The sequence below is a fragment of the Equus quagga genome, chromosome 7, assembly GCF_021613505.1.
Source record: "Equus quagga isolate Etosha38 chromosome 7, UCLA_HA_Equagga_1.0, whole genome shotgun sequence".
NCBI lineage: Eukaryota > Metazoa > Chordata > Mammalia > Perissodactyla > Equidae > Equus > Equus quagga.
Window position 1 is genome coordinate 113,565,233 of NC_060273.1, and position 26,919 is coordinate 113,592,151.

General features: G+C 36.5%; 1 protein-coding gene across 1 annotated transcript in view; it reads right to left on the reverse strand.

Moving 5' to 3' along the window:
- The window catches only part of LNPEP (leucyl and cystinyl aminopeptidase), a 94,620-nt gene that overhangs the window by 38,141 nt on the left and 29,560 nt on the right, over positions 1 to 26,919 (reverse strand). Inside the window, exons 2-8 of the mRNA XM_046665736.1 lie at positions 21,786 to 22,626; positions 17,971 to 18,109; positions 16,546 to 16,677; positions 4,530 to 4,650; positions 3,692 to 3,846; positions 2,430 to 2,543; positions 834 to 968 (exon numbers count right to left, since the gene is read on the reverse strand). Coding sequence (XP_046521692.1) covers positions 834 to 968; positions 2,430 to 2,543; positions 3,692 to 3,846; positions 4,530 to 4,650; positions 16,546 to 16,677; positions 17,971 to 18,109; positions 21,786 to 22,626 — 1,637 coding nt within the window. The remainder of the gene's footprint in view (positions 1 to 833; positions 969 to 2,429; positions 2,544 to 3,691; positions 3,847 to 4,529; positions 4,651 to 16,545; positions 16,678 to 17,970; positions 18,110 to 21,785; positions 22,627 to 26,919) is intronic.

Here is a 26,919-nt window from a genome sequence, read left to right on the forward strand (position 1 = left end):
TCCTCATTACCTGTATTCTTCTTATTTAACGTATTTCAATTTCCATTTTCCTCCAAAAAATTTCTCTTCTTAATCCCAGGCAAAAATACTCTGTACCATTCATTTAGTACATATTAATTATCTTTTATTGCTTCACAAGTAGCCACCACCTACACTTTGAGTTTCTTAATGACATGGAATATATCTTACATGGTTTGTGTATTTTCTTCTCTGTCTAGCACAGGAATTCAATTTATTAATCAATTAGTCTGGTAGCCAGAGCAAAAAGGCAAATAAGCCATAGCATTCACTCCTTCTTCTCAACATTAATGAGAGTGGCACTGATATCCTTATTCTTCTGTTCTCTGACCTATGATGATCCTAATCAGGTTTCTAGTTTTCTGTTTTTGCTTCACCCTCAAACCTAGAGTCTGTGTTTCTAAGCCTGCAATCTAATCTTCAATTTTTAAAATCTCTTTTTTGCTTACTACTTGTTTTTCCAATTCTGACTCTGAGACATACCTCAGTGCTAAATAACACAGCCAAGGGCTTGCTTAGAACCTTCCCTAGAAAGTTAAATCTGGAAAATGAACCACTTTAAAACATATATTGCTATAATATCTGGTTAACTTCCCAGAATACTAGTCAGAGAACTTAAATAAGAGACAGAGAAAGAAAGAAAAGATCAGGAAAAGTTAAGACCAAGATTTAAACAGAAGCAAACATCTTAAAGTTTAACAGGATACCTGAAAATAAGACTCATTTAATCTTTAATATAATCGAAATCATGCAGCTTGCTCACATAAGACATTAGTTTGAAACCTACTCCAAGTACTTTTTGTGCAAAGCAGTACCTTAAAATAGGAAAGAGAATCAAACATTTCTTCAATCTGTTCTGAAGACTGAACAGATAATGATGATATTGGATGAGATGAATTCAAGGAATCTTTCTTCATGGTTTTAAATCGAGCATCTAGGAAATCTTCATACTAGCAAAAAATTAAATAGATTAGGAAATCATGAACAGTATCAAAAGTGAAGGCAAGTCTTGTAATTATTTATAGGAATTAGACTAATTACTATTTAAGGTCATTATAAAAAAAGAACCAGCTTCACTAAACTTTAGAATATACGCTTTAGAAAATGTAGGAAGAGTGTGACATTCACACATATTCCTTAAATTCAAAAATAAAATACTAACCTCCTGGCTACATGAAAAACAGTGTTTCCTAAACAACAGCATAAGGATGAATTAAGACTCTAGTACTAAAGCAACTAAATACCAAATCCAGATATTCAAGATGAATATTCTAAAAAAGGTTAGTGTATATTTTAAAAATAAAATCTGAACTTAAAAAACAAAAATAAAATTGGTCCTTAAGCTGATTTCTCATATATAGTCCAGCTTTTCTATTAAGATAATATACATTTCCCTTAACTGAGGTTCATTTGAAATAAAATATAACTCTCTCACAGAAAGAATTCTTTGACAGCTCAGCAGATTAACTCCCCTAGAATATATGTTAGAAGTTTTTAAACATTCTGGGCACCACCAAGTGGTGAAACTGTATACCTCATTGCTTAATTAAGTAGCATACACAGATTTAGAATACCTTGCTTAGTATTCTAGGTAAAAATTAGTTCCTTATACCACTTGATATTTTTGAACAGACCCTACACAAAATGTCAATTTGAAAGCTCTAAGAGTACTCCTGTTTTGAAGCAGTCTTGAATCATATATTCAGGAAGTTAAAGTCACAGAATTTTAGAGTTGAAAGGACTCTTTACACTTTCCCACCTATTGCTTGAACTGTTCAGCAACATTTGTCATATTATGGTCTACTGTGTCCAAATACCTCTAAGGATAGGAAACATCTCCAGAGAGGCTAACAACATAGTGACAACATTACCATGCTTTCTCTAATAGAATGGTGTTTCAAGTCTTTGAAAATGGTACAAAATATGATTTGTACCTAAAAAGGGCAAATGATTTGTCTGTATCAACCTATGTATCACTGTTATAAGAACGGTCACAATGATAATAGAGAGATAGCATCACTACAACATGTTAATTTTTTTCCTCTTTATACACAGGACAAAAGTCTTGTTTTGCGAAAACAGGCTTTTCAATTCTACTAAATTCCTTCAAGCAGAAGGGCCACATCTATTAAAAATAAAATGTAGCAAAGCAATTTAAAGTGTTCACCTTAATGACAAAGTACAAAATAATTTCACATAATTTCAATTTTCCATGAAATATATCAGTAAACAAAACCATAATTTTCATTGTCAAATCTCAAAAAGCATAGATATCAGTAACAAGGCTCAATTTTATTGGATCCTTCTAGAAACATTTTCATTACTTCAAAGCATAGAAAATACATGACAAATATGACTTGACTATTTTTCCCCCTGGCATTCATAGTAGGCCTAACAAACACTGTACTTACACTGGAGAGATCTTCAAATATTTTTTCCAAAGAGAAATACTCCATGAAAGTAGCGAAACCTTCATTTAGCCATAGATCATTCCACCACTGCATTGTTACCAGATTACCGAACCACTGGGGGGGAAAAAACACTACTAACCAACAAAATATTTACAATCTCAAGAATTTTCTAATGATTGAATTGTCAGATTAATCACCTATAACCGGATTACAGTTACTTAAATATAGTTATTATAGTTAAACTATATTCAAATTAAAGACTTAGAAAGTTGCATGAATTTACTCTGAAAGTAAAACACAAATTTTAACATTTTACCTTAAGTGAATGGGAAAACAAGCAAGAAAGATAATTAGCGTACTTATCAATTTAACACACATACTACATACTAGGTAAACAAAAGAAGTTTTTAGCCACCTCATTAAAAGTGAGATTTCTCAGATAGTGAAATTTTTCTACCTTCTAATATCAAGTTAGTAAGATTATTTTCCATTGTATCTACAACCATCCATGACACATTTTCTATGTGAGAGATTTTCCTACAGTCAGAGAGCCGGTACTTCATGTTTCTCCTCAGTTACCCAAGTTGAGGACACTATTTACATGATTCAAAACAGAACTCGAACAACATTCCTCAGGGAAGCTGGCGTGCATACAAATAAATGAAATCAGAAAGATCTTTAAAAGTCTTCTTTTATGAGGTAGTAAGAAGGAAAAAATTATAGGCAAGGGGCCGGCTCTGGGGCCGAGTGGTTAAGTTTGTGTGCTCTGCTCCAGTGGCCCAGGGTTTTGCCAGTTCAGATCCTGGGCGCAGACATGGCACCACTCATCAAACCATGCTGGGGCAGCGTCCCACATAGCATAACCAGAAGGACCTACAACTGGAATATACAACTAAGTACTTGGGGACTTTGGGGAGAAGAAGAAAAAAAAAGAACATTGGCAACAGATGTTAGCTCAGGTGCCAATCTTCAAAGAAAAAAATGATAGGAGATTCTTCTAAAAGAATGTATCTCAAAAATCCCTGATAAAGAGTGGTAACAGAGTACATTACTGTTGTGGAGTCAATTCTGACTCCCAGCAACCCTGTACAGCAGAGCAGATAGCATGTTTAACTTTGTGTTAAAAAAGCAGTATTTTATTATGAAAGAAAGCAATACTACAGTAAAAATATGAATTATTATTAGCATCTAAATCTATACTAAAACTCTAGCATATGAAATAGACCACAAGTAGGAGACATAACAGGCTTGGCTGCTAATACCTGATGGGCCAGCTCATGAGCAATGATTTTAGTAACCAGTTTTCTATCCGCCACTGAAGAAGTAGTATTGTCATACAGAAGTGTCTCTTCTCGGAAGGTGAGCAAGCCCCAATTTTCCATTGCTCCTGCTTCAAAGTCAGGAATAGCCACCAAATCTGGACATAACAGGAAAGAAGTGATCAACTTTCCCTCATCTAAGGCACTCCCTAGTTAAATCAAAATATTTTACCCATTGGTTTATCACTGTGAATGAAGAGGCAGTTGAGCTCATTTTATACTTCTAATGAATGGAACCTTCCTTACTCTAGCCTTGCATGCTCTCACCTATCCATCAGCTGAGGAAGACCTGATCAAACTCTTGCAGAGTCACTGTTCCTCTGTCCCTTAGCAAAGGAAGAGATACCTAATTCCTTCACAATGAATCAACTTCCCAGAGGAAGGACAAAGGAGGACAAAGAGCAGGGCCAATTCTCTCCTATCTAGGATGTTGAACAGCACTGAAATGCTCTTGCTTTCCCAAGCTCCCATTACTCAGTTTTCATGATTTGAATTAGGAATTTCTTAGAAAGTTAGAATTAGTCAAACTCCAGACTAAGCCCTAAGCAAATTCCCACTTAACACAGCACCTTTGTAATAGCCCCAATAAACTTCTAAGTGTTTTAAGCTCCACGTTCAGATACATTCATGGAATCTAAACAATCTTAACAAATACAATTCCTAAAGCACTAACAGTGTTTCTTATAAAATAACTTTGGCAAAAGTTCTTCCTGAAAAACATTTGCAGAATGAATCTAGGTTATAATGGCAATGAAAATCAGAGATACCATTTGATTCTTACCCAGTTTCTTAAGTGGGTATTGAATTTCAAAGTAGTTTTGATAAAACTCAAGAAGCTTCACAGTTGTTTCCAAGGCATGGTGAACTTGCCCAATCTTTTCTGGTACAGCATATATAGAAACCTAAAGGAAACATGTACAATGTAATGACAGGTACAATTAAAATTACATGATCCTCAGGTGACCATTCTCAAGATTAGTATATTGAGGACGGCATAGAGTTGTATGAGATTTTTCAGAACAGAAAGTCTGGCTTATAGTTCTTTTAGCCCCCTCAGAGTTTATTTAGCAAGTCACTTCCATACATACAACAATGTTCAAAAACTTACTGATTCCTTTTTTTTAAAAGTTAACATCTAAAATAAACTATTTTGGGTCATGTTATAGCAATTTATAAGCATCTGCCCATTTAATTTTATGATACTATTCTCTTCCTCTCCATTACCTAACAGTTGCCCTTCCTTGCCTATGAGCTATTCAAATTGTGAATTATTTGAAGGCAAAACTAAATTTTCATCCTTTTAGCCTCTATGACAGTTTCTGGTATCAAGCAGGCACTCAATACAGAGGAGTCACATCTTACAAGGAAGTTAGTTCTAAAGTAAACATATGAAGCAGAAAGTGCGTATTTGTTGAAATTACCCTGGAAAAACCTGTGAGAGATCAACACATTCTCTTTCAGTAAGTATGGCACAGCCCGTTTTTCTTCCAGCCTTGGGATAGCTTACTTTTTTCCCAGTTGTTGGTTTGTTTTTATGGACCATGTTGCACAAAAAATAATCATACCCCGCAGAGTGACACACTCGGGGAGTGGCACACAGTAACTAAAACCACCCAAGGGGATGAGAGATAGATAGCCCCCACTGCCCGTTACTCCAGGGTTCACGCTCACTGAGGGGAGGCAGATGCAATCACCCACATTGTTTAGATTGTTATTCTTTCTTTTTTTAAGTGCATAAGTTAAACAAAATGATGTGACTAACAGTAAATGTCTTATTTAGTAAGTTATCAAAAGGCAAAATTTAAGCAATTATGTTAAAAACAATATTTATTGTTTTTCAATTGATTGGGAAAGTCCTCTAACATTTTCTTTTCAGTGGTGCAGACAACTAATGTTCTTACAACTGATAATGACTTAGATTCAATGAAATATGGTATTTCATGTTTTATTTCAAGTCATTTTCCTACTAAAATTGATGGACAATAAATTCCTAAAACAGGAAAAAAAAAAAAAAAAAGCCCCCTACTCACCTGGGAAAGTGGGATGTGGACAAGACATAGCAGAAAATAAAAACCTCAAAATAAAGATCTTAACAGGTGGGAAACGGAGACTTACTGAATAATTCATCATTTGGACAAAACACAATGGTGAACTCTAATTCCAAATTAATTTCAGTCTCCCACTGAAGGACTGAAAAACTGTGAACAATTTCTAAGAGGTCCAAAAGATTTCAGCTCTTTAGTCTATAGAACATATGCTTTAACCACAGAAACACGGAGGTAATATGGCATAAAAATTAAATGTAAAGAAAAAATTTTTAAGGAAACAAACAACCAAATGAAACGTACAGTTTCTGTAGTTAGAGTGCCTGGTTCAAATCTCTACTAGTTGTGTGACCTGGAAGAGGTAAGTTAACCTCAGTGCCCTTATCTGTAAAGTGGTGACAAAAGCAGCTCCAATCCTCACAGGGCTGCTGTGAGGATGACATAAGCTAACACATACACAGAACTTACAAGAGTGCCTGACACAATGTAAGTGTTCAATAAATGTTAGCTATTACCATTATTACAAATATCAGTTCCATCAGAAATGGGACAAAATATGTGTGAGTAGAGCATATGTCGCAACTGTTACCGGAAGAGTGAAGTGTCTAAGACTGGAGTTAGCCAATTAAAAATACACGGCTTTCTAAACTAACTATGGAAGAAATTTAACGTCCCACATCATGTGGCCAAGTGTACTTCACCAGCCCAGCACTCTGCCATCTGCAGCCCTTAGTACAGGGCTGTGACCGCAGCTTACTGAATTCAGTCACCACCTGCCAAAGGAACTACAAGCTCATCCTGCTGACATGTGCACTTCCTACATCTTTCCCCTTCCAAAGTCAGTGTTAGCGCTGAAAAAAAAAAAAAAGCCTGACATATTCTTTTTAAATCTTGAGCATTTTAAATGACTGTACCAAGATCACTTCGGACTTCAGATAAGTCTTTACTCTCTCTCCCTGTTCTTTCCAGGCATACGTATTTTACGTTATTGTCAACACAATCATCTAGAAGATGCTATCCCAATAGGAACACCATCCATATTCCCCAGATTCCTCCTCAAATATCCTTCTGCCATACACACCATTTAGCCACTCCCATCACCACGTGTGAAAGCACCTTTCCTTAGAGGAAAAGTAGAGGGAGAAAAAGAAGTCTACATGAAACTAAAATCTGACCAAAGGATCAAGTTAGTCCCATTTCCGAAATACAATGATCAGGAAAAAACGTAGTTTGGTCTTTTCTCTTTCCTCCTATTTCTTTTCTTTTTCCTTAAAAGAACATGTGCTATGAGTTCTCACTAGGGATAAATCATCTGGTCATTATAATTATTATCAAGCTTGTTTTAAGAGCAATAGAAGCAGTGAGAAACAAAGAGAGCAACCCAGCTCAACAAAGACAGTCTTGACCTACCACAAAGTGCTTGCTAAGAGCACCCTACATACTGTTAAATGGAAGTCAACTGGTCCTCAGGCTGTAAGATGTACACTTAAAACTTTTATTGCAAGATCTCTTGGTGGACAACAACATGGATGGACCTTGAGGGTATTAATGTTAAGTGAAATAAGCCAGATAGAGAAAGACAATCTCTGTATGACTCCACTCATAAGTGGAAGTTAAACATGTAGACAAAGAGAACAGATTAGTGGTTACCGGAGGAAAGGGGGGGATGGGGGTGGGCACAAAGGGTAAAGGGGTGCAGCTATAACATGACTGACAAACAGTAATGTACAAGTGAAATTTCACAAGGTTGTAAACTATCATAATCTTAATAAAAAGTAAAAAAAAAACCTCTTGGTGGGATCTTTGGGAGATTTCTAAAAGACGCAACTTTAAAGACTCATGGTCAGCTCTCAAAGGGGTTCTTTAAGACTAAGGAATAACAGATTTGTTAGGTTAACTTAGATCTGTTCCTTAATTTAATAAAAAACAAAAACTAAATAAAACAAAAGCAAATACAAAAACAAATCTCATCCCTCCCAAAAGGGACAATAATATAGCCTGCAAGCTTCGTAAAGACAGAAAATACTAGAAGCTTCCAATATGAAGTTTCCTGAAAAACACCAGGTTTCATAATCAGACAGCTGAATATACAAAAAAAGCATAAATTCCTAAGGAAACAAAAAAACAAAACATCAGTCTCAAATCTATCCAGAATAAGTGATTAGACGGCACTTTAGGAGAATGACATAAATCATGTACAATGGTCCTGTCTGGTGGAGAGATACTTCAGGTAGAAATGTTGTTAGTGGAAATTTGGAATTAATTCATATTCCTGGTTGAATATGAATAAATTAAAATTATAACTCCACATGGATAATACTGGTGAAGGTTCTATTTGAATGTTATATAGATATGGTGCCCTGTCTAACAACCACTGGATTCTGATTCTACAAATCAGATCTGTCTGGCCTAGAATTTTCTATATAATTTTGGCATTCCTGAAGGCAGGGACAGGTTTAATGAACACTGAAGAGTGGAGAGAAATGATAAAACCAATGTTCCTCTTTCTTTGGGCCTTTAACAACACAATAGTCTTTATCACCGAGCAGGACATGTTTAATAATCTACAGTCAACTTTGACATTTCTAGCTGTTTGGTAAGACTGACATTAGTAAGTAAAGCCCTACCGTCTTATTCCTGAATCTTGTGAAATAGGCGTAATGTGAAATACTACAAAATAGACCCCACTCTAGAGGATACAGCATTTTAGCACAACAAAAATCCTTTGTTAGACTCCAAATCCGAATTTCTGGTCACCATACCTACAGAAGTTATTTATGTCACTTGGTGTGAGAAGCAGCATATTGTGGTAGACAGTACAATTTTGACTATCACTTACTGGCTATGTAATCTTAGGTCAGTTAACCTCTCTGAGACACTGTTTCTTCATCAGCAATATGGAGCTAATGCCTCCCCCTCATTTGGCTTATAAAATGAACAAATGTTTATAAATGAGTGCCTATGACAGTATAACTCCATGCGTGTTAGAGTTTCCCCCCTTTCCTAATAAAAAAAGAGAAAATCAATAAAACAATTGTTCATTTGTATAACAATTTTTTTCAAAACATTTACTACTGGGTACCATTAAAAATGATGAAGATAATTTATATTTATAGACATACAAGGGAGTTCACAATATATCTGCAAATGGAAAAAAGAGAGTGCACTTTCTGTGCGTGTGTATTACTATCTGCCAGGTATTGAACATTTTACAGGAATTTAAAAAATTTGATCCTTATGAGGGCAGGCTAATATAGGCAATAAAGTAGGGGAGCTGTGGAAAGTGAGGTTTAGAGAGGATGATAGAGCCATATGCCTACCCAGAGGCACACAGCTACTAAATTGAATAGGAGGAATTTGATGCAGGTAGACTCCAGAGTCCATGTTTAACCATGTTGCTTCCTCATACATGTAATAAAAAGCAAAAACAAAAACAAAAACGTCACCTGAAACTTCCTCTCTCAATCTCTCCCTCCCTCCATCCTTCTCTCTCTCTCTCTATACATATATATAAATAAATGAGGATGAGGTATATATCTGAGCAATGAATAATTCAGCTTGATTAGATGGAAGAATTCACATTGGAGCACCTGGAAATACAGCCAAGTTTCTAAGAGGGCGTTGAATATCAGAATGATGAGTTTGAATGTAATGTAAGAAGCCAACCCAGCAGTTGAAAGAAAGAGAGAGAGACAGAAGGAGGGACAGAGACACAAAGCAAAAAAGAGAGAGAGGGAGGGACAGAGGGAAAAGAAGAAAAAGCCAAGACTGCATACATTTTAGGATACAATAAAAAGTCCTGGAGGTTTTACATCCAAGAATGTGATGAGAATGACAACAGAGATGTAACTAAAGTGCTATGAAAACATCAGAGAGGGAATGATGAATCCCAACTAGGGAAAGAATGAAAAGCTTCAAGGAGAAGGTAGTATTCAACTGGGTCTTGAAGAAGCAAACTTGACTGTTTTAGACTGGGCTTTTAGCTTTTATCGAGGCAACATCTGAACTAAGGGCTAAATTTGTGATGCCACACTTGAACTGGAACGAATTGAATTTTTTCAGATTTAAACTAGTTTCAACATCCTTTTGAAAGGATCGGTTTGGACTTTCCAAAACACTCTTGGAAAAAAAGGTGACAATCATATTGAGCACTCACTCAACATATAGTCTACATTTACCCTTGAACACTTACTTCTTCAATAGTTGTCCATTTGTTAATGTTGAACATAAAAGCATACAATGTCACTGCTGATAAACAGCCAGATAATCCTTATTTCTAAAGTTACGGGGTAGACATGATTATTTTCCAACAGAAGGAGTTGTATCCTTTTTAAGTAACAAAATAAGAAGATCCAAGTATACTGTGAATAAAATAAACTCTTTAGTCTAGAAAGAAAAACCCAAATCCAACTGAATGTGCTCAAAGGTTGGACAACATTCGCTGGTAGGGTTCAAAAGTATGAAAAAAAGAATTAAAGAATTCCATCATACTTCTATCATGAAGAATCATCATTTTTAGCTTAAAAAAGACCCTTTTCTCCTTCTACATATCAGTATGTGAAAATATTAGCTTTAGTAAGTCTCTACTGAGAAATTAAAGCATAAAATTCAATCAAATGACAAAGAAAAGCAGAGAAGCCTACTTAAAACAAAAAATTTTGATAAACTACAGATACATAAGACCCTTAAACAATGTTAGTCACTATGCTAAGATGAAGAAACCTCAATCAGGACTTGCTTTTTAAAAAAGGAAGATCCAACTAACTTTTATAACCTAGAGTTTTTCTTCTAACAATATTTTTATATCTTTTAAGTCTGCTCAATGTTCTAGATTTAGCACTGTCCAATAAAATTTTCTGCATTAAAGGAAATGTTCAATATCTCTAATATCCAGTATGGTAGCCATTAGTCACAAGAACATTTGAAATGTGGGTACTGAGACTGAGGAAGTGAATATAATACACTATAAGTGAGTATAATATAGTATTGTTAACCATAATCACCAGACAGTACATTAAATCCTCAGACCTTATTCATCTTATAACTGGAGGTTTGTATTCTTTGATCAATATCTTTCCATTCCCCCACCCCTCAGCCCCTGACAACCACCATTCTACTTTTTGTATGAGTTCAGTTTTTTAAAACTCCACATATAAGTGAGATCATACAGTATTTGTCTTTCTCAATCTGACTTATGTCACTTAGCATAAGGCCTTCAAAGTCCCATGTTTTTGCAAATGGCAGACTTCCTTCTTCCTCACAGTTGAATACTATTCCATAGTACATAAATACCACATCTTCTTTCTGCATTCATCCATCAAGCACTTAGGTTGCTTCCATACCTTGGCTATTGTGAACAATGCTGCAACCAACATGGGAGAGCAGATACCTCTTTGAGATCCTGATTGTATTTCCTTTGGATATATACCCAGAAATGGGATTGCTGGACCGTGTGACAGCTCTATTTTTAATTTTTTGAGGAACCTCCATACTGTTTCCATAGTGGCTGCACCAACAATTTACATTCTCACCAGGGTCCACTTTTCTCCACATCCTCACCAACATTTATCTCTTGCCTTTTTGATGAGTTATTCTAAGAGGTGTGAGGTGACATCTCATTGGGGTTTTGATTTGCATTTCCCTCATGACTAGTGATGTTAAGCACCTTTTCATGTGCCTGTTGGCCATTTGTATGCCTTCTTTGGAAAAACATCTATTCAGTTCCTCTGCCCATTTTTTAATCAAATTTTTTTTTGCTATTGAGTTGTATGAGTTCCTTATATATTTTGGATATTAATCCCTTATCAGATATATGACTTAGAAATATTTTCTCCCATTCCATAGGTTACCTTTTCATTTTGTTGACCATTTCTTTTGCTGTGCAGAAGCTTTTAAATTTTATGTAGTCCCACTTATTTACTTTTGTTCTTGTCGCTTGCGCTTTTGATGTCATATCCAAAAAATCACTGCCAAGATCAACGTCAAGGACTTTCTCTCTCTGTTTTCTTCTAAGAGTTTTACAGTTTCGGACCTTACATCTAAGTTGTCAAGCCACTTTGAGTTAATTTTTTGAGTGGTGTAAGATAAGAGTCCAATTTCATGTTCTACATGTGATTATCCAGTTTTCCCAGCACCACTTATTGAAGAGACTATCCTTTCCCCACTGATTATTCTTGGCTCCCTTGTCAAATATTAGTTGACCATATATACGACGGTTTATTTCTGGGCTCTTGATTCTGTTCCATTGGGCTATGCATCTATTTTTAGGCCAGTACCAGAATATTTTGATTACTATACATACTGTTTTGATTACTACAGCTTTGTAGTATAGTTTGAATTCAGGAAGTGTGTTGCCTCCAGCTTTGATATTCTTTCGCAAGATTGCTTTGGCTATTCAAGGTCCTTTGTGGTTCCATACACATTTTAGGGGTTGTTTTTTCTATTTCTATGAAAAATGTCACTGGAATTTTGATAGGGATGGCACTGAATCTAATGATGGCTTTGGGTAGTATGGATATTTTAACAATATCAATTTATCCAATCCATGGAGATGAGATATCGTTCCACATATTTGCATTTTCTTCAATTTCTTTCACCAAAGTCTTATGGTTTTCAGCATATAGATCTTTCACCTCCTTAAATTTATTCCTAAGTATTTCATTATTTTTGATGCTATTGTAAATGGAATAGTTTTATCTCTTTGTTCAGTTATTTCATTGCTAGTGTAAGGATACAGAACTGATTTCGTTATGTTGATTTTATATCTTGCAACTTTACTGAATTCGTCGATTAGTTCTAACAGTTTTTTGGTGGAGTATTTAGGACTTCTTTTTTATGAGATCATATCATATGCAAACAAAGACAAATTTCACTTCTTCCTTTCTGATTTGGATGCCTTTTCTTTCTTTTTCTTGCCTCATTGCTCTGGCTAAGACTCCAGAACTATGTGGAATAAGAGTAGTGAGAGAGAAGGCATGCTTGTCTTGTTCCTGATCTTAAGAGGAAAAGCTTTCAATCTTTCACTGTTGAGTATAATGTTAGCTGTGGGCTTGTCATATATGGCCTTTACTATGCTGAGGTACATTCCTTCTATACTCAATTTATTGAGAGTTTTTATCACGAAAGGACGTTGTATTTTGTCAAATGCTTTCTTTGCATCCATTGAGATGATCATATATATTTATATTTCGTTCTATTAACGTGATATATATTTACTGCTTTGCATATATTGAAAGTTTCTTGCATTCCAGGGATAAATCCCACTTGGTCATGGTATATGATCCCTTTAATGCACTGTTGAATTGAATTGAGTGTGCTAATATTTTGCTGAAAATTTTGTGCACAGACATCTACTGCATCTATATTCATCAGGGATATTGATCTGCAGGTTTCTTTTCTTGTAATGTCCTTATTTGGCTTTGATATCAGTGTAATGCAGGCCTTGTAAAATGAGTTTGGGAGTGTTCCCTCCTCTTCAATTTTTTGGAATAAAAATTATAATAAATATATAAAAAAGAATAATTGGCATTAATTTTTTTTTAGTGTTTTGTAGAACTCACCAGAGAAACCATCTGGTCCTGGGCTTTTCTTTGTTGGGAGGTTTTTGATTACTGATTCAATCTCCTTGTTACTGATCTGTTCAGATTTTTTATGTCTTCATAATTCAGTCTTGGTAGGCTGTATGTTTCTAGGAATTTATTTATTTCTTCTAGGTTATTCAATTTGTTGGTCTATAATTGTTTATAGTCTCTTAAGATCCTTTGTATTTCTGTAGTATCAGTTGTAATGTGTCCTCTTTCATTTCTAAATTTGAGACTTTTTTTCTCAGCCTAGCTAAAGGTTTGTTAATGTTGTTTATCTTTCCAAAAACCAGCTCTTAGTTTTGTTGATCTATTGTTTTTCTAATATTGATTTCATTTATTTCTACTTTGTTATTTCCTTCCTTCTGCTGACTTTGGGCTTAGTTTGTTCTTTTTCTAGTTCCTTGAGAAGTCAGGTTGTTTATTTGAGATCTTTCTTTTTTCTTAACGTAGGCATTTATTGCTCTAACTTTCACTCTTAGAACCACTTTTGATGCATCCCATAGGAAGCATAAAACACATTACAGTACAGGCAGACCTCATTTTGTTGTGCTTCACTTCACTGTGCTTTGCAAATATTGTGTTTTTTATAAGACCCTCCACCAGCAGAAGATTACAACTCACTGAAGGCTCAGATGAGTTAGCAATTTTTAGCAATGAAGTAGTTTTAAATTAAGTTATATACATTGGTTTTTTTAGACATAATGCTATTATACGCTTAACAGACTATAGTATAGTGTAAACATAACTTTTTCTTTTTTTTTTTTGAGGAAGATTAGCCCTGAGCTACCTGCTACCAATCCTGCTCTTTTGGTGAGGAAGACTGGCCCTGAGCTAACATACGTACCCATCTTCCTCTAGTTTATATGTGGGACGCCTACCACAGCACAGACTACCAAGCGGTCCCATGTCTGCACCTGGGATCCGAACTCGCGAACCCTGGGCCGCCGAAGCAGAATGTGCACACTTAACCACTGCACCACCAGGCCAGCCCCTAAATATAACTTTTATATGCACTGGGAAATCAAAAAATTTATGTGACTCATTTTATTGCAATATTAGCTTTACTGCAGTGATCTGGAACCGAATCTGTAACATCTCTGTGGTATGCCTGTATTAGAGTATTCTGAATTTGACTATATACTCAACTTTACCAGTATGCTGTACATTTTCATACATTTCATGTTACTAATTAGCATCCTTTCATTTCAGCTGAAAGAACTTTCAGCATTTCTTTTAAGGCAGGTCTAGTGGTAATGGACTCCCTCAGCTTTTGTTTGGGAAAGTCTTTATCGCTCCATTTCTGAAGGATAACTTTGCTAGATAGATTATTCTTGGTTGGCAGTTTTTTTCTTTCAGCACTTGAATATATCATCTGATTCTCTCCTGGTTTGTAAGATTTCTGCTGAGAAATTCACTGATAGACTTATGAGATTCCCTTGTAAATTACAAGCTTCTTTTTTCTTGCTTTTATGATTCCGTTTGATTTCTGAACATTTTAGTATAATGTGTTTTGGAGAGGATCTCTTTAAGTTGAGTTTGTTTGATAACCTATGAGCTTCACGAACTTGGATATCCAAATCTCTCCCCAGATTTGGGAAGTTCTCAGTCATTATTTATTTAAATAAGCTTTCTGCCCCCTCCTCCCTCTGTTCTCCTTCTGGAGCTCCAATAATTTGCAAATTGTTTCTTTTGATGGCATCCCATAAATCACACAGGCTTTATTCACTCTTTCTCCATCCTTTTTTCTTTGTTCCCCTCTGACTGGATAATATCAAATTTCCAGTCTTCTAACTCACACAATTCTTTCTTCTGCTTGATCCATTCTGCTATTGATGCTCTCTAGTGTACTTTTCACTTCATTTCTTTATTTTTTTAAAGACTGGCACCTGAGCTAACATCTATTGCCAGTCTTTTCTTTTTTTCCCTTCTTCTTCTTCTCTTCCTCAAAGCCTCCCAGTACATATTTGCATATTCTCGTTGCAGGTCCTTCTAGTCGTGCCACGTAGGACATCGCCTCAGCATGGCTTGATGAGTGGTGCGAGGTCTGTGCCCAGGATCCAAACTGGCAAAACCCTGGGCTGCCGAAATGGAGTGTGCAAACTTAACCACTCGGCCACAGCACCAGCTCCCTCACTTAATTTCTTATATTCTTTAGCCTCTGAATTTCTGTTTGGCTCTTCATAAAGTTTTCTATATCTTTGTTAAATTTCTCATTTTATTAGTGTATTATTGCTGATTTCACTGAATTGTCTTTCTGTGGTTTCTTAAAGCTCACTGAGTTTCCTTAAAATAGCTATTCTGAATTCTTTATTGGGTAAATCATAGATCTCCATGTCTTTAGGATCCATTACTGGAAGATTATTCTGATCATTTGGTGGTATCAGGTTTCCTCAATTTTTCATGTTCCTTGAAGTTTTACATTGCTGTCTTCGCATTTGAAGTAGCAGCCACGTTCTCCAGTTTTAACTAACTTCCCTCTCCAATGTGTCCAAACTAATGTTTTTTCGTTCCAACAGTGTGCTAGAACCTTTCTGCTGGAAAACTGGACTTCCACAAAAGCCCTCTTGTCTATATCTAAGATGGTGTTTTTCAGGCATTCCCAGACCATAGCCAAGGAGGCTGCCACTGCAGGGTCTACAACTGGGACCAAGGTGTGTATGCCTAATACCCAATGTATGGGTGGGCAAGACTCTTCCCAAGTCCTTTGGCATATAGTGCTGGATCCCACAGATCCACAAAGGCACTTTTTTCCATGGACAGATGCCAAAATGTTATTGTCGGGGTAGGGGGACACGAATAATGGACATCTTATTCAGCCATGATGCTGTCATCCAATTTTAATTAATTTAAATTTAAATAGTCACATAGAGCTAGTGACCACCATATTGTACAGTACAGTTCTAGAAGCTTTAATATATACATATTGTCATATTGGAATTCTCTTGTAAAGGTAAAATTAAAAGAAACTTGAAAATTATTGACTTTCAGGTATTAAATTAATAACAGTAAATAACAGCTAAGCAAAAAAAGTAACACTTTTTGTATAAAATGTCATAGTTGTGATCCAAAAGTTTATTTTCCTTCATAAAGCAGTTACCAGAAATACTTAAGCAAGAATTTCTCTTAACCTCTTGCGAAAGAGGCTTTCAAGACAATTACAGCAACATACCAGGGTTCCATTTATGTCCTGACTCAGGTTCTTCATCTCCCCCACAACAAAAGCAACCAGGTAAGTGCTCATCTTCACACTCTCGGAAAACTCATCCTGAACAAGTCCATCTTCCATAATGACTGATGATTTCTACAAGCAAAGGGGAAAAGATACGAGTTCTGTTAACTATGGGAATAAATGACAGTGACAAATTGAGAAACTGAAAATTCAAATAGGAAATAAGTACTGAAGCTGTTGGCATATTTTAACCTGTCAGCACAAATTTCTGAACAGAGCATGGCCCTTAGTTTCAGTGTGTTCTACTATCCTTCAGCATGAGGACATACTGAGTACAGTGAAACATCCTTGAGGAATTTTTTGTCTCAAAAGATGGCTTTAAATAAATGCAAGTTAGAGACAGTAAGTAAGAGTGGTTCTGTTTCCCCCCTTTAAAACACCACCAAAAACAAAATCCTTCCTTATGATCTGGAGTGCTCCTCTCTACTACTACAAATACATTTACAGAAGAAGGATCTACAGCTAGGAAATCCCTCCAGATGATCCGAAATGGCTTTGAAAAGTACCACGTTGATGACCCCAAGAAGGCTTAGTGCGATCAAAGAGAGTAAGTCACTAGAGAAGTATGCAAGATTTTCCAACCATGAATTAAGGTATGTTTTGGGATACTAGGGAAGTAGGTATTCCACCTCTTTTACAGAAAGATTAAAGTGAAAAATTAGGCTAGGAGTGGAGCTGCTGAAGTGATGTCCCTGTTGAAGGACAGATCATGTCCTCTCCTATCTAAAAGGGTTGACTCCACAGTCTGTCAGATGTGTCTGATCCTCTTCACTAGCCACATGGGTTCCAAGAGGCTCTTATCAGGCTGCACACAACCTCTCAGCTGTCAAAAAAAGACCCCCTAAGTTCTTTTAGCATAAAAACAATTCTGCTTGGTTTCACCCTCACTGCCTCCCTTACAGAGCTACCACCCAAGAAAGAGGTTTGTGTTCTTGTTAAACCTCTATATTACAATATTGATTTTCCAATAACCAATATAACACCAAGGTTGATCATGGTTCAACACTATCAAATATCACTGCTTAGAATAGCAAATTCACCACGTCTCAGAAAAAAAATCACTGTGATCTTTAGTACTAGCTTATAGCATTAATATTTGCACAACTTTAGTAGGTAGCACATACTTCACATTCCTGCCCATACATTCCACATCCAGCAGGTCTTTCTCCTTCCTCAAGTGCTCCTCAGGCAGACTTCCCAATTGATTCCAACATATATTTTAACTTTTATTTAAGTATTTTATGAAAGAATAAGAATGAATATGATTTTAATCATTCTCAACAGTATGGTAAAGAGGAACTCAAGTATTCATAACAAAGAAAGAGACCCACTCCAAGATTTTACATTCAAGGAACAGAACAGTACCTTAGGCATATTTGATAAAGCAGTGTATTGCTCATCCCTTATGATCCTGATGATAAATGTAGCTTTAAATGCTGGTTCATCAAAACAAGGAAAAGCAGATCTTGCTGCCAGGGGTTCAAATTGAGTTGCTGCAAAGTACCTAAAATAAATGCAAATTCATCCAATAGTTATTGAGCACCTACTATTCAAGGCACCCTGCCAAGTACTAGGGATATTAAGATAAACACTGTAGAATCCCAGTCATTATAGGATCTCCAATCAACTGGGAAAGGCAGAGGTTTACACGCTGGACAGAAACTTGTGAGGCCACAAATCATGTCATAACAGTGAAAACGAAGTGTGGAAACAGAGGGCATGGAACAAATTCTGACTAGTGGCTGAAGACATTGTAAGGAAACCGGTGACAAAATCTGAAGAGGGCCTTAAAAAATGAGGAATACTTGAAAAGGTAGAGAAAGGAAGAGAGTACACTCTAGAAAGAGTGGGAAGCACAAGGACAGACAGAGCAGTGGATGTTCAGGCTCTGGGCTATCCAGGCTGTCAGGCTGTCCAATGTGGCTGGAGATGAAGCCACAACAGTAGGCTGCAGCTGGCCACTGAGGTCTGTTTCTGATGGAAGATCGGTATGAATGGCAGTCATTAATTAATTGCCTTTAATCATATGTACAGACTGATTTCACAACAATAACTCTCAAAATCACAACTTACATGAAGACTGAAAAACCTAGGGGTCACGTAGTATATGCTGGTTTCCCTTACTCTCCTCAGAAATGAATCAAAAATTTTCTTCCCCTTCCTACAGCACAGCAAAAACACTTGCGAATTTAACTCATAGAAAAGTCCTCAATTAAAGGTTGGCAGAAAAGCATAAAAAGAGGAGAAATGCAGATTTTTCAATTAAGCAGAGGAACAAAGCAGATCTGCATTTGGGAAACCATCTAAACATGGCCTTACAGTAATCAAGACAAGTGTAGCCCTGGTGTGTATATTTCAAGTACCAGTCAACATGGTACATATATAACCACCACTTTGGGCATGATAGCCTCACTTGCTTAGAGCTTAGTTTCCACTTTTAAATGATAAGTAGAAAGTGTGGGATTCAGAGTAAGAAAACCCAAACTCTGCAAATTTACCAGCCAAGTTACCTCAGGGAAATCGGTGATCTACATCTCAACTTCTTTATTTGTTAAATTATGATTAAGGTAGGATCCCCTGCCAAACACCTAGGGTTTTTGTTAGAATCAAATAAGACTATTTATAATAAAACTACTTATATGCCACAAAGTCCTACGTAGATATTTATTATAAATGCTAGCTAGTCATAACTCTTCCTTCACACTTAAAATTATCATACTTTTTTCCTGGTAAGGATTTGCCCAAATAACTGTTTCTATTTGATAAACTGCAAGAAAGATAGCAATAAACATACATGAAACAATTTAAACACATTATCTTTCTAACATTCTATTTTTTCACCCCACTCTCAAATTCTTATCCAGTTAACAGAAGATTTTGGAAGAGGGCCACAAGGGACCAAGAGATAAAGTTTGATGATATCCATACTATCCATATAAGAGAGTCTATGTAGACCATTGCTTTGGATAAAAATTGGATCATAATGTTCTAAGACAAAAAAATTCTTAAATTACCGTTAAAAGACATGCAATAATAACTATCTCATATAAAAGTCACTTGAGAAGGCTGATGCTTGATGTTACTTACAATCTATCCTATCTATGATGAATACCTTGAAGTTTATTTAGCTGAGGGTCAGGTTAAGAGAATTCTAAGCACCAGGGATAACAATGGGCAAAGGAAAAGAAGAGTTGTGAACTAGGGAGGCAGTACATCACAGCAGTGAAGAATGTGGGCTCTGTAGTTAGAATGACCTTGGGTTTGAGTTCCCCCTCTGCTATCTGCTGGCCATAAGATGTTGGGTGAGTTACTTTATGTGCCTCTGCTTCTTCATCTGTAAAAATGAGTAAAATATTAATATCCACCTCCTACTGAGTTTGACAGAATAAAAGACTAAACATAAAATACTTTGAACAGTTTCTAGCCCTTCAACTCTCAGTAAATATGGGCTATTATCATCACTGGAATTCAGGGAAGTGCACATGAAGTTTGTTATGGTAGATGAGGGCTGTGAGAAAAAACACAGCCAGATCTTGAAAGCTCTTTAAACTAAATCCTGTTGGAAATGAGGAACTGCTGAAGGATCGTAAACCAAAGACCAACATGGTCAGATTGTACTACTGCTAGAAATATGAGTCTGGCGCAGGGTAGAAGACAGGTGCAAGAATAGGGGGAAAGCTGTGATAAGAGTAGAAGCCAGGAGACCAGTTAGGAGAATGCTTCCAGAGTTCAAGAAAAAGACACTGAGAGACTGTAGGACAAAGAAAGAAAACGCATCAACACATCCTCATCCTAAATTCATTTACTAGCTCTTTTAGTATCAGTTATCTAGAACCTCAAGTCTATCATCGACAACTTGTAGATTTAACTGCAAGGTTCCTACCTCCACCTCTTACACGACAGAGGTGAAGTTCCCTTACCACAAGCAGTGTCAATACGTGTTTGATATTTACATATACTCAGGTTTTCCAATCAATAAGGAATATACCCTTAATTACTTTATCTACTTATTCAAGTATTTATTCTTATCATACCTCAGTAGGGGGAGGGGTAGAAAAAACTTTAACAGAACTAAGCAAAATTAAAAGTGGAAGAAAGACAAAAAACATTGCTTTGAATTATAGTTTTCAGACATCTTGAAAGGTATAAATAATCTTCCAAAATTTTATCTTGCATCAAGATATACAACCACGTGGGACATTCATTTCTTAATTTTAAGGAGTTGTTTTTCATTTTTCGAGCATTTTCCACAACTCAATCTAGCCCATGGCAAGAGTCAACGAATGACCATTCTGCCACACAACATTTATTCCTCCCATTATATGGTGGCAGGCCCAAAGGACTCCAAGGGCAATAATTTGAATGGAAGAAGTGATTATGCAATTTGTCTTAAAGGTCTGTTTGCATACCAAGGACATTGTTTTTACATATATCATATAATTCCCAGAGATGATGGAGATATATAAGCATAAACACTTCTGCACGTCCTCTTTCTCCATCTTAATAAGGACCTCAAAGTTCCACACATTAGGAAAATAGGTCTTAGAGAACAATCCAGGGGCCGGCCTGGTGGCGCAGCAGTTAAGTGCGCACGTTCCACGTCTCAGCGGCCCGGGGTTCGCTGTTTTGGATCTCGGATGCAGACATGGCACCGCTTGATAAAAGCCATGCTGTGGTAGGCGTCCCACGTATAAAGCAGAGGAAGATGAGCATGGATGTTAGCTCAGGGCCAGTCTTCCTCAGCAAAAAGAGGAGGAGTGGCAGTAGTTAGCTCAGGGCTAATCTTCCTCAAAAAAAAAATAAAGAAGAAGAACAATCCACATTCTTTATAGTCTGCTTCCCACAGAGCCCATGTAAGGTGATAGAAAACTAGATTCATCTTATAGTGAAAGCTCAAGATAACTTAACTTTTTGCGAAAGAGAAAGTAACTGATAATCTTTATCCATTTGCTTCATCAGTATGTCCCTACCCCCACAGTATGTGATATATATGATATATGCTTAAGGCTGTGACTAAGAGAGAAGCAGTATATTCATCCAAATCATCATTCTACTATTTTGCACATAACGTCCTAAATTTTAAAAAGTTGCAGCTAATGTCTCTAGTATGGGCAAAGGGATCCATATTGCAGAAGTTATCATAGAGCAAAGCAGCAGAATCATTTAAGAGAGTTACATACTTTTTCTCATTACTTTCATCTGTGTAGGAGATGCCATAAAATCCATAGTAAGAACTAGATATATTTGCTGAATACTCTATCTTCAAGGTATAATTGTGTCCTTCAAGAAGGGCATCAGGGGCAACAATGGCGATTTGTTCATGAAATGGATATTCCAGGACCTCAGCGTGTTTTTCTTGGCTTGAAACTGCTGACATAAAAGTCACTCTTGAAATATTATGTCCTGTGCTGTGAAGAATAATATTCCACGTGGCCTGAAGAGCCTGAAGCAAAATCGTCACAGAACCCCTGAATGTCATCGAGGTTAGGTTTGGGTGTAGGTTAAGTTCATAGCGTAGGGGCATGATGGCAGTAGGAAGCCTGATTTGTGCCCATGGAAACAACTTCCCATTTGTTGCAAGTGGCTGAATTAGTACCATTGATTGGTTTTTTTTATGGCAGCCTTCTTTGGTAAAGGTACATCTGGGCAGCAGATAAATTACCATGATTACAGCAACAGCAATCACAATGACAGAAGCACAGACTACCATGGCCCTTGCAGAGGGTAGTGAACAAGTCCCATCTGGGCTCTGCCTGTAGCCAGCTGCACTGTTCCGCAGGCCTGAGCTTCTGTTCATGAAGGACATGCCCAGCAGCTTTGCAGATGACTCATAATCCTCTTCGTCCTCATCCATCTCATGCTCACCAAGACCCCGCACCAGCAGTCGTGAACCTCGGGGCTCATATTCCACTTCATCAGGCTCTAGAGGATGTAAACAAGGCTCTTTGGCTAAATCCACCACATCTGGTTCTTCCTCAAACATGCTGTTTTCAATCATATTCCTGGGGAGCTGAAGCCGATCTAAAAAATCAAAACATAAGAACAAGGCACAGAGTTAGAAAAAAAAGCTCACCATAAAATGTCTACTAGCAAGACCACATTTAGTCTAAGAATTTTTTTCATCACTAAGACTTATTTCCATCTTAGAGCTACTGAATTAAATAAGATGCTTATAATATTCTTATATCATCCACTAAAAACTCAAGCATAAATACCACAGTCGTGAAACAAAAGAGCTAAATAAATAGGCTAATATCAAAAAAAGGCAGCGGAGATTAAACACTAATTTCCTTAACACACTCCTGCCCAACAGCCTGGGCTCTTGACTAGAACTTTAATTAGAGGGCCCTGCTTTGGCCTGCCTCTGGCTGTGCCTATCCCCACAGCGTGAGGAGTAAATAAGATCAAAGAGATGTGCCCACCCACAGTCCATTTCCCTCTTCTGGGGTCTGGACACCAGCAACCCAGAATTTCTGCGTAAAAGGCCTCAAACCTGCTTTCAGGGCCTTTGCAGGTCTCTTTTCTGAGGCCCATTTCTCTCCATGAAGGACCCCAAACTGTTATGCCCATTTACGGGCTTGAAGGATGGATAAGCAACAGGCTAGGTTATTTTCCCCCCTGGAACAGGGATGTTGCTATTTCACAGCAAACTGAAAGTGGGAAATTATTTAGGAAATTTCCATAATCAAGAAATGATAAAAAATAAGACCAAAGAACTAGAAAAATCAGATGAAACTATAATCCAACCTGTTTTTTCATGGCTCCAGAGCATTCAGAAGTACAATCTATTCTCCCCTGTAACAACTGTATCACACACCAGGAGTGGAAGCGGATCTTGAGGAAGGGTAGTCATGGGAACTTTTATAAACTACAAAGAACCATACTCTCCAACTTACCAAGAACCACTGAGAAAAAAGACTCAAAAAGCAGAAGGATAAATAATCGCACACAGATCAACAATTCCTAGGATTAGATCACTCAATGTTCTTTATTTAAGAATCACAGAATTTTAGCTTTTAAAGGATCTCAAAAGTTTGATAATTGAAACCCTCATTAATCTTTCCCTACAAGGTACTTTATATGGATCATTTCTAAATCTCACAATAATTCTGTAAAATGGCAAGTATTATAACTATTTCAAACACAAGAAAACAAAAAAACAGAAACAGACGTTAATTTATCTTCATAAAGTCAGAGTTATTTAGTCACAAAATATTAGAACCTAGGTCTAAAAATCTGGTTCGAAATTTTAGACTCTTTCCATTATTATACTGCATCCCGCACTCAACTAATTTAATAAAGGATGAGAGCTTATGCTTATTTATTTCTTTTGTACCTGGCAATGAAGTTGCTAAGAGTACAATTACAGTATTAGCAGAGCAAAACCTACACAAAATTAATATCTAGCTTAACAGAAATGCTATGTATTTCATGCTTTTCAACAAATACTAACTAAACAGTGGCAACTCATAATCCACCAAAGTACTGACAAATATTAGGATAATATTTACAGGCTTGCTACTCAGAGCGGTCTGCAGACCAGAGCTTTTGAACACAATGCAGCTTTTTAGAAAAGCAGACTCTCAAGTCCCTTCCCTGAATTTGAATTTTAACAAATCCTCAGGTGATTTATGTGCACATAAGTTTGAGAAGCACTGGTCTGAGCCTTCTCCATGGTCAGATCCCAGCCAGCTCTAGACACTCCATTCCTGGGTGTGCTCTGGCCACACCATACTGCTTACCATTCTGAGAACAAGCCAGGCTGCTATGCCATGCTGTTCTCCACACGCCTATTTTCCTCTCTGTTCCCTTTGCCTGTAAAGTCATCATTTCTTCCTTCCATCCCAGTCCACCTGGCGAACACCTGTTATTCTATAATTCAGCTTAACTTGGCACAGTGTAAACTAAGAAAAGTTATTTCATTTTCATTTTTCTTTTTTTCATTATTACCTTTTAAAAATAAATTTTCTTTTCACTTCTTCTCACTCCTTTCTGCTTTGGGGATCATAGAGACCCCAATGAGGCTGCCTTTTCCTACCCCCTCTCCATCCCAAACTTCATAAAAGCTATGCTAATTTAAAAGTTTACTTTGATAAAACTTTTAATCACTTTCTGGTGTGGGTTTAGCAAGCTGCCATCTATGTATCTCCTGTGAATTATCAGGAAACAGAAGAAGGGTGATAGTTACAATATGCTACTTTAGGAACTTAATCTCCTAAACTTCCTATAGTGCCCCAACTTCTTGTGATAAAGTTTTGTTTTGTTTTGATAGTTAACTGTGTTTGAGGGTCATTTACTTCATTAACAGAACAAATAATGCCGTAATTGAACTTAAAAAAGTTTTTTAACTCTTACGAACTCTTAATGGTTAGAAATTTTCAGTGGTAGTTTTATAGTACTTGGCATAGTGCTGCAGATTAGTTGCTTAATTTGCTTTTTCACTTTGAAATGTCTAAAGGTCTTCTCTGATTTTTTTTTTTTTTTTTTTTACCTCATATGGGACCATTATGTTCTCTTAGACATTTGTCCATGTGTTTTGTGCTGCATCAGACCTGATGTAGACAACAATGGTACCTGGGCCGTAGGGTTTCATTTAATAAATTTCTAAACTAACTCTAAGTATAATCTCAGTTTAATAATTAAAGCATTCCCATTCCTGAATTCTACTTCCTTAGAAGTTCGTTTTTGTGCTTTTTGATTCTTCAGTAATGCCTCTTTAAAGCCAAGGGGTACTCTACAGTCTGACCATTTTAGCATCTTCTGTCTGCACTTTATTAATTTCAAATATTTTAACAAAGGCTTAGTCAGATGTCTGCCAAAATCCAAATAACTTACTTTATTATTTATCATCCAGTCAGATGTAGAATTTTAATTTTTTAGATATGGAACACATCGACCCATCTGTTGAATTTTACTGTACAACAGAAGCAAACTTTTGTTATGTGTGTATAATCATATCAAGTTAAATATAACAAACCAGGGGAAACCACTTTTATTACAGGTAGCCCAAGGAAGATTGTACTTCAAGCCTATTTAAGAAAATTTTGCATTGAATTTGTAATTCAGTATACTTTGATCTTAGCATTAAATTGTACTGTAATACATGACTAGCTCTTGCTTTACTGGGATTTATTCATACTGAAACAAGAGATCCTAAAGAAACAGGAAATTTTCTAAAACCTCTTAAATCCACATAAACAAGCTATCTATAAGCCAAAAGCAAAGAATATCCTAGTTGAAATGTTTCAGTTTTAAGTAACATAGGCCCATGTGGTTATAATCTAAGAAAACTGAAGACATTTCTCTTCATCAGATACTGCGAACTGGTGCTCCTCGATGTTGTCTGTGGACTAGTGCCAATCAGCAAACTGTTTGTAACCTGTCTGTGAGAGGATACATGTAGAAAATTACTATTTAAAAACTTTTATAGCAATTTGACGGTAATTTCACGTCTATCAAATTTTATAATTTTAAAAATGGAGCTTATTTTTTGCATGTCTTTTTCCATTTCAGTTTTCCAATGACTCTTTTTTATATGTTAGAAAATTTCTGCAATAGATTAAAAATTTAAAAAACAGAAAAAAGCTTGATTCTTTTGCTGAGATAATATGAGAAGCAATAGGTTGGATTGCCACAATAATGGCAATCAAGGTTGATATAAAGTTCTCAACTATGACAGTAGCAGTGGGAAATGAAAAGGAGGGAATGATTACAAGTCACATTAAAGAGGGAGAATACAAAGGAACTGATGCTCCCTTGGGTCAGATGGCCCTATAGGTTGAAAAGAGAGAGAAGTCTATGTCAATTCCCTATATACATTCTGGCTTGGGTAACTGGAAGAAGGAATGCCATTCACTGAGACTTAGAGAACAGGTTCAAATCCTGGCTTTTCCACTGACTTGACCTCAAACAGATTACCAAACATCCCTTAGCTTCAATTTCCTCAACTATAAATGTGCAAAACATCACTGTTTTGTAGTGTGGTTATAAGCATTGCTGTGTGGGTCTAGACTCAAAAGAGGGATCAGGGTGGAAGATTCCGATTTCAGAATCAACTGGGTATACATGATAATTAAAATCATGCAGATGGGTGAGTCTACTGAAAGGGAGATAAGAGTCAGAGAGCATCAGCATTTAAGAGGTAGGAAGAGGGACAACAAAGGAGAATAAAAAGGAATGTACTAGACATGAGAAAATCAGGACAGCAGCATCTCAGAAAGCAAGGAAGGGTTTCACAAAGAAACAAGTGGTCAGCATTACATGTCTTAGAAAGGTCAAGTAAAACGAGGCCTAGAGAAGCCACTAGATTTGGCA